This window comes from Rhea pennata, chromosome 22 (assembly GCF_028389875.1).
Source record: "Rhea pennata isolate bPtePen1 chromosome 22, bPtePen1.pri, whole genome shotgun sequence".
In the NCBI taxonomy this organism is placed as follows: domain Eukaryota; kingdom Metazoa; phylum Chordata; class Aves; order Rheiformes; family Rheidae; genus Rhea; species Rhea pennata.
The window spans coordinates 1,631,560-1,640,443 of NC_084684.1; the positions used below are offsets into that span (position 1 = coordinate 1,631,560).

The 8,884-nt window shown below is 50.1% G+C and overlaps 1 protein-coding gene across 1 annotated transcript in view; it reads left to right on the forward strand.

Annotated features, from left to right (window-relative positions):
• Nucleotides 1–8,608, forward strand: part of EPHA8 (EPH receptor A8) — a 49,930-nt gene extending 41,322 nt beyond the window's left edge. The window contains exons 11-17 of the mRNA XM_062593601.1: nt 871–1,056; nt 1,964–2,025; nt 2,427–2,636; nt 5,255–5,404; nt 6,644–6,834; nt 7,262–7,417; nt 8,494–8,608. Coding sequence (XP_062449585.1) covers nt 871–1,056; nt 1,964–2,025; nt 2,427–2,636; nt 5,255–5,404; nt 6,644–6,834; nt 7,262–7,417; nt 8,494–8,608 — 1,070 coding nt within the window. The remainder of the gene's footprint in view (nt 1–870; nt 1,057–1,963; nt 2,026–2,426; nt 2,637–5,254; nt 5,405–6,643; nt 6,835–7,261; nt 7,418–8,493) is intronic.
• Nucleotides 8,609–8,884: the final 276 nt, after the last annotated feature.

Below are 8,884 nucleotides of genomic sequence, written 5' to 3' on the forward strand. Positions count from 1 at the left end.
TGTTTGCATCATACGTGCTTAGGAAATTCAATATCTGAGGCATTACCATTTCCATGGCCTGCTGGGGCCACAGCAGGCTGCATGACACTATTGCGATGCTCATTCGGGACTTCGTTGGCTCCTTATTTTTCTGAGCTCAGAATCAATGAGTAGGATCTTTTTTTATTGCATGAAACAAACTCATCTGAGCCAACCGTGTGCAAATATGAGCTGTTCAGTCACTGTGGCGTTGACGGCTCAGGCTGACATCAGCAGATGGCTCAGCACATCCCACATGGGTGCTTGAATGCAGCCATTAAGCTTTCAAACCCTGGAGTAAGCATCTGGGGTGACAAGATGGTAAATCGTCAGGAGAAAAAAAGGATATTTGTCTAGAAAAAAGGGCTTGCAAGGAAGCACTGGGCAGAGTCAGAACTATAGCTTCACTAGCAATGCCCCATGGGCATATTGGGGCTTGTCTCTGTGTACTGAGGGATAGCACAGAGCAAGTCAGGGAGCAGGATTAGGAAGCCCAGCTGAGAGACATGTCTACTGCTGTAACAGGTCCCCAGATTTCCTCATGGAAAGAGGTAAAGCAAGTGCCATTCCCACTGTAATCACTACTCTTGGCCCATAGCCTTGGATAAAAGGCACCTGTTAGAGTGGTGTTTTCTGGTATTTCTGCCCGGTTCCCAGACGTATCACTAAAAACTAGAGAAGTGCAATTCTATCTGCACAGTGACTCAGACATTGCAATGGAAAAAACTGAGGAGTCTTGACAGACTGCAGCATGCCACAAGCATGCCAGTGGACTGGTTAATCTGGGGTGCTTTTGGGACAGTGCAGGGAGCTGAGGAGCACCTCATGCCCTCACCTTTACTTGCTTTGCAGGAGAGTCTGGAGAGGTGTGCTACGGCCGCCTGAAATTGCCGGGGAAGAGAGAGATTCCCGTGGCCATCAAGGCTCTGAAAGCAGGCTACACGGAGAAGCAGAGACGGGACTTCCTGAGTGAAGCCAGCATCATGGCGCAGTTTGATCACCCCAACGTCATCCACCTGGAAGGGGTGGTTACCAGGAGTACGTGTCAGGCGGGGATGGAACTCCCCAGGGGAGCAGAGATATGTCCCTGCGGGCACCCTTGGGGACCTCACTTTGAGTGCACTCTGAGATCCAGCACTTGGTTGCTCTGGGTGCCTCACTTGCGGAAAGTGCATTTCTCCTGAAGCCCTCTGCATGTAGAGCACATTTCACTGTCTGAAGCAAGGCCCCAAGTGAAAGCTTTGGGCTTGGGCATGTGCTTCTTGCTGGGCAGCTTTCTCTCCTCGTTGACGTTCCCCATTAACATCTTCAGAGGGAGACAGGTTGTCACCAGCAGCCCCGCTGCTTTCCTCCTTCCCCTTCGAACTCTATTAGAGAAGTGAACTGCTTATTCCTGGCTGCAGCCCAAAGCCCTGGCAGCACCATGGTGGTCAGGGGTGGTGGTGGGGAGGGTTAACCCTTCCTCCGGAGGAGATGTAACAAGACTGTCCCCATCATCTTTTGTTGCAGAACAAACTTTGCATGTGGCGGTTCCCTGCGTTGCTCTGCAATGTGCCCCAGTGCCCCAGCTCAGCGTTATTGGATTAGGAGAAGTCCTACCCATTAGCGTTTGTTTTAAAGGCTGCCTATATTGAATCATAATTTGAAGTCTTCGTTCAGAAAAAGCACATTGTGATGCAAAGCATTATGCTAATGACATGCAAATTTCATTGGGATAATGAAGCTGACCTAGCCACATCAATAGCACCTGAAGGGAGGGGTAAGTGTCTGGGTTACTGCCACATCCACACTGTCCCACAGTTCCTGCACAGCACTGGGGTGAGACTCCATGGGGTTGCAGGAAATCCATGCGCCTGTATTTATTTTGCCCCCAGTAAAAGCCTGGCATTGTCTTCTCAGAGGAAGGTGACTTCTCTGTTAACTTGACCTCCCTTGTCTTCTGCAGGCAAATTGGTAATGATTGTTACTGAATACATGGAGAATGGCTCACTAGACACCTTTCTCAGGGTAAGGAGCTCTTTCGTATCTTCATTCATTGCACATTCCTCTGGGCTGAGGGACCGAAGAAGAGGCTGATTCACACTCCTCAGCCTCATGACCACTGTGACCTCTGTGCAAGAGCTGCAGGCTCTGGGCTCTCACCTTTCCAGAAGACATTTTTTTTCCCCAAAGGAGCAACACTGCAGGAGGCAGGTGCACCTGTCAGAGCTTCATGTCAGAGATTCTAGGAGGGTGGATAGTGCAGTTCCTTCTGCCTGAGGCTGAGAGCAACTGGGGCTATAGCAACATGGAGGGGAAGTACTAATTCAAAGATGAAAGCTTAGGGGGGTTAGTTTAATGAGGACAGTCAATATCAAAGGGAATAACGGAAAACACCATGAATGAACTCTGGGTTATTTCCTCTCCAGAAACATGATGGCCAGTTCACCATCATCCAGCTGGTGGGAATGCTGCGGGGCATCGGTGCAGGCATGAGATATCTTTCTGACCTGGGCTATGTGCACCGGGACCTTGCTGCCCGCAACATCCTGGTGAACAGCAACCTGGTCTGCAAAGTGTCTGACTTTGGTCTCTCACGTATCCTGGAGGATGACCCTGACGCTGCATACACCACCACGGTGCGTTCTGGGCTGGGGCGGCACGTGGCTCCTGGTGTTGCACTTTCCTGATCCTTACAGACAGTCATTGCTCTGGGGTAATATCAGGTGGAAAAGTTAGACACTCTGAAGTCAAGATAAGCAGGACAGGAATGGAGATAGCCCCCTTCAGATTTGCTCCCTGGACCAGGGGCATGAACTCAAAGCACATCTAACCCCTAATGCATTGCATGAGGAAAAGCCTCCCTCATACAGAGCCATCCCAGGAGTGAGATGTGGAGTGAACAAAGAGAAGCAGGGTAGGAGAGCAGGCAGCTGATCAAACCTCCCCAGCCAGCTGCTTCTATGGTGCATGCTTTAGATCCTGGTCCCTTTCCATTATCAAGGTGGAATAATAGATGTCTCTTCCTCTGTACTAAGCCCAATGCTAATTTAGCTCCTGCTGTTTGGCTATACAGGTCTTTGCAATAGCACTTGCTGCCTCCATTCTGTATGCGTGGCCTGCTGCACAGTGATACTCCAGGGTACCCTTCTGGGTCCTTCCTTAGACTGTATACCTCCATCCTTTCCTTCAGTCTGTCCTAGAGTCATAGGTCAGTTGGTAGGTGTTATGGCAGAGTCTTTATTAACATGGTCACATGTTGCTTTTCCATGTGACCCTGCCTCGTTCAAGGCTACAGAAAGGATTAGAATTAAAGATTCTGATATTCTTTAACTTGCAAGCACTTGGCTTTGCAACCTAGATAATTTTGTTTTAATGTAGGATACTTTTGTCTGTGATTCTATTTTGAGATTCTCTGAGTAACCTGACAGCTCTGGAGTTTTATATGCTCCTCTACCAGAGGTCATCAGAGGGGAAATAAAATACATTGAGGGAATGTGCTGTTTCTGCTTTTGTCTGTCCGTGAAAGGAATTAGCATGCCCCTGGGGCTTAGCTCTGGTTGGGCAAATGTAGTGGAGAGAGAGGTTTTTTTTCCTCCGTTTGAGCTTGATGTGGAAGAGCTGCAGCTAAGACTCTGAGCAGCCCTTCTTTTGGAGAACCAGGACTGGAGAAGCAGAAGGAGCTTCAGTAGTTCAGGGCGCTGCTGAGCATGAGCCAAAAAAGTGAGTACGCAGAGGGCCAGCCTTGAACGTGGCCTTCCCTTCAGGCTTCAGCCTGGTGGAGGTGTGAGCCTGGCTGTGCACCATGTGTGTCTCTGCATTCAGCTGCCCTCTTTGGTGTCTCAAGAAACAATTTGATGTTTCAGATTCTTTAATTGTGGGTCCTGTTCCTGCTACTTTACTCAAGTGCAGCTTCTTCTGTAATTTAGCTTTGGGACTTGCAAAGGAGGTGCTAGAAGGGGCCCCAAATCAGCTGGGACTTCCTGGTATCTGAGCAGCCCATCTTCCCTACCCTTGGCTTACAGATACGCAGATAGCCAGGCCCACCTCCCACAGAGCCAGTCTCGGAGCTTTCTCCCAGCACTCTTAAGACTTGCAAATGTATTTCCAGGGCCCTGGAGACCAGGGTGACTGGAGCTCATACACTGATCTACTCAGCAGCCCTTTCCAATCCTGCTCCAGTTTTCAGACACACTGTCTCATTCCCCTAGTGAGTGAAAGTCAGGTCACTAGAAGATGAGCAGCCACTGGGCATATCAGAAGCAGACGCTTTGAGGCATCTTGGCAAAGTGAAACCTTTCCTTTGTCAGCTGGGAGCTCTGCAGGAAGATTTGGTGCACAGCCCAAACAGCTGAACAACAAAGAGGCAGAGATAGTATCAGGAATACAAGCTCTCTGGCAAGATCTTGGTCAGCTTATCCTGAAAATGAGGTTTTTTTTTTTCTTGTTAAGAAACTTGTGATAAGATGACATCCTGTATTCTTTCTCTGTTGTCCTCAACTCGCTCAGGAGATGCTTGCACCAGAGAGGCTCTCCCATAGGACACATCATTTACCTTCAGTCCCTATCAAGGAGTGTGCCAGAGCAGGCAGGAATCAGACAGACTGGGGCAACCCTGGCAAGAGAAGGACACCTAGAAGGGATTTTCAGCCTCATCATGCCTGCCCCAGCTGCAGTGGGAAACCCACCATGCGTTCCATGCACCATGACTTTCCTGCTCAGATAGCTGGCAAACACATTTCCAGCTTATTGCTCTTTTTTTATGCTAGCATGATCCTTTAACTCAACAAGTTCTCCTTTTCAGCCCTTCCCTCCCAAGAACTAATAGACAGGGAGCACATGCCATCACACTCTTTGCCAGACTAAAAATGTCAGGCTCCCTGCCTGTGCCCGCTGTCAGCTCTCATGTTCTTGCGTTCTTATTCTCCTGATTGCTTTGAATTCCTCTCCGCTGAGCACTGAGAACTAGAATTGCACACCGCATTTCAAAGAAGACCTTGAAAAATAGCACAACTCTTTCCTTGCTCTACTGGAAATACTATGATGGCTACACCCTAGAGTCAAAATCAAGTAGAGCTTTAAGGTTATCCTGTGCAAGTCTCCTCCTCCGTCCTTTCCAGGGGATGACCTCGCAGCCTATCATCTGCCTAATGCAGCAGGCCTAGCTCAGCCTGGCTCCCCAGCCCTGATCTGGTTTATGAACGCTTTCCTCCTTGCGAGCCTTTAGGATTGATGTCCTGGGTGTTTGCTTTTTTAGGGTGGGAAGATCCCCATTCGCTGGACGGCCCCGGAGGCCATCACGTACCGCAAGTTCTCCTCGGCCAGTGATGTGTGGAGCTATGGCATCGTCATGTGGGAGGTGCTGGCCTTTGGCGAGCGCCCGTATTGGAACATGACCAACCGTGACGTAAGTGAACATGGGTCAGCGTGAGGGCCAGCCTGCTTCTCCTAAGTCAGCTTAGCAGGGGTCCCTGGGGAAAAGAGACCCCCTGGGCAGTCCTTACTTCTCCTCACATGCCCATTGGGCTGTGCATGATGCATCTGTCCCCTCTTCCTCTGAGAGGGACATTACTGTATTGTGTAGCCTGGTCATTTCTCCTCCAAGCACCACATAGCTGTATCTGCTGCTCCCTTTGCACCACGGTGGCTCCTGGTTGGGTCTGTTTGTCTGCACTGTGGGACTCTCCTGTCCCAGTCTGCTCTGTGTAAGTCTTTCTGCTGGCTGGAGAGCCTTCCTGCATAGTCTCCCATCTTTCCCCCTCCTCACAGGAGTTTCCTCGGGATCACTGCAGCCCCCACAGTATTAACCTGCTAGTTGTTCCTGCAAGCTGTGCTGGGGCTCTGTTGCTTCCACTGCCTATATAAAGCTTCTGAGAGCCCCAGACTTGTGCCACTTAGCAGCAGGCTTTGGGCTTGTCAGAGTTATGGGGAGATGCTCTTAAATCAAAACCTGCATAAAAACTGTAGGAAAATGGAGATAATATTCCTGACTACAAGCTGGGAGCCAAATTTCTAACAGGAGACAATAAAATGAAGTTTCTCACTATACAGAACCACCAGATTCCTTTTTTTTTTTTTTTTTTTTTTTTTTTTTTTAACCTATAGGGGCAACTAACCTATCTGCTTGCTCCCTATACTTTCATTCTGTGCATCCCTTCTCCCCCTAGAGTTTTTATTGTATTGGAAAGTGGCTTTGGTGACAATGGAGCTTTATCTGAAGCATGGCTGCAATGACTTTCACAACTTTCTCTTCACAGTTCCTTTCTGCAGGGTTTCTTCTAGCCTTGTTGAATGGTAACGAGCCCTGGTTGTAGAGCAACTGAATGTGAATAAAGCTCTCGGGCTTATCTGCTGGAGGGAAATGGCAATATTTTAAGCCTGTTGTAACACTTAATAAACCTGCCATCATAACAGTCCTTCCTTGTGTATATATGGTGTCCAGCATGCTTTTAACTCTATGTAGGGACTACATGCAACTCGCTGGCAATAAACTTCTCATTTAGCATGAATCTTTTGTACAACGCCCTCCCTCTCTGATAGCCTTGGGAGCTCAAGCACTAGGGATCTTTCCTGCACATCCTGGTCGGGGGGTGCTCGGAGTCGGACTGGGAAAGCAGTTCCCCTTCAACATATGGCTTTCTTTCAGGTCATTAACTCAGTGGAGGAAGGCTACCGCCTGCCTGCTCCTATGGGCTGTCCCACCGCCCTGCACCAGCTCATGCTGGATTGCTGGCAGAAGGACCGCAACGAGAGGCCTCGCTTCTCCCAGATTGTCAGCATCCTGGACAAGCTCATTCGCAACCCTGAGAACCTGAAGTGCACCACCACTGTGAATCGGTAAGGACCCTCTTGGCCAGCTGTGGCGAACAGCTGCCAAGCCACGGTTAATACATTGTGTCCAGCACGCTCTGCCCAGTATAAGGGAGATTTCTGGCCAGCTCCACCAGCAGTGGCTCCCCCTCAGCTAGAAGTGACTACATGAGCACAGCTTGGTTGTGATGGGCAGAGAGGGAAACAGCCTGTGTTTCACTGGCCCACACCTGCTGTGGTATTCCCAGCATAAGGCCTAAACAAGCATGTGCAGCACAGTCCATGTAATGGTTGGTCTCCCTTTACCAATCTTTTAGGCCATGCAGGGCGCTCTGTTCTTCCCTCATCTGCAAGGTCACCGGCTTTTTCAAGTGGGTATCACAGCTTAGCCATGTAGGACCATTGTCTTCTCCTCAGGTTCTGGGCTAACCCCCTTCTTCCTCCATCCTCCCAGGTTCACCCAGACACCCTTTGACAGAGGTGTCTTCGACTTCACCAGCTGTCTCACAGTAGAGGACTGGCTGGACTCCATCAGGCTGGGGCACTACCGGGACAACTTTGCCATGGCAGGGTATTCTTCCCTGGGAATGGTGATGAGAATGAACATCGAGTAAGTACCAAAGAACAAATAGCATAGATGAAATTGCCCAGCACTGTCCAGCTAGCCCCCAAGCAATGGCTGTCTAACCCTGGATTGCAAGAGCTGGTTGGCTTCCCTGGAGGGGGATGCCGGAGACACCTGAGGACACTGGATCTGACCTGTCCCAGGTTCATGCTGAGACAATGTCCAAGGCAGCACTGACCTTTTGGAGGAGGCATGGAAGTCGCACTAGAAAGGATGTGTGGGGACTGAGTCACCACTGGTGCTCCATGGTGGGTGTCTGATGCAGCTCCACCACTGTCATAGAATCATAGGATATTTCAGGCTGTAAGGGACCTCAGGACGTCATCTAGTCTAACCTCCTGCTCAAAGCAGGGTCAACCATAATGTCACTGTCTGCATTTCCAACTTTCGTTTCCCCTCTAAAAGGCATGTCCAGACCAGAGCATGGCCGGGTCACACTGCACAACTTTCCTGCTTGGAGAGTGCTGCCAAGCAATAGGATCTGTGACTCAGAAAGGATGTGACAGTGCAAATCTTGGTCAAGGTGGGACAGGTAGACAAGGAGCCAGTGAAAGGGAAGATGGAGAGGTGCAGGCAGAGGGCTGGCAAGTCCGTGTTAGTCTGAGGCTGTATGTGGGGGAACTTGCTGTGGTACTGAGTTGATACTGGTCCATTTTCCTGAGGTGAATGGAGGAAGCTTCTAAGTAGGGGAGGATCATCATCCATCTGTCTGTTTGACTGGGTTGTCTGAGGGCATCTTGCTAAAACTGAATCCAATTTCAGAGCACTGATCTTGTCAGCTATTAGCCTGTCAGGAGTGATCCCCTCTCTACTCCTGCTCCCCCCTGGCTGTCACAATAGCCCTGTCACAAGGATATGCCATGAAGAATGACAGTCTGCCCTTTCCTGGGAGGATGCCAATGGCTCTTCAAGTCACAGTAATCCTCCACTGATGGGTGAGAAGAGCCAGTCAAGGGGTCCTAGGCAGCTCCGTGGGGTGCGTGCATGAGGAAGAGCAGTGTGTCTCGTGGCCTGACATGGGGCCAAGCTGTAGGGTTTCTGACAGGATCTTTGTTCTCCAGGGATGTTCGGAGCCTAGGCATCACCATGATGGGTCACCAGAAGAAGATCCTGAACAGCATCCAGGTCATGCGGTCCCAGCTGCTGAACACGAATGGTCCCAGGAGGCATCTCTGATCACCAGCTTTGCAGACCCGTATCGGGCATTCCTTAACACTTACTTACCCTGGCAAAGGGGCAGCAGGGTGGTGAGCAGGGAGAAGGGTGCCAGATGAAGATCTGGAGTACCTCCAGCATGTCTTTGATTTGAGCTCCAGTGGAAACATGGCTTTCCGGATACCTCGACAATCCTGCTGCCTCCTTCCCCTGTCTGAAGGGAGGAGCAGCCTTCCAAGCAGGCTAGGGATAGGCCACTCCTCTCTCCATACTCTACCATGTCACTATGGGAACTAG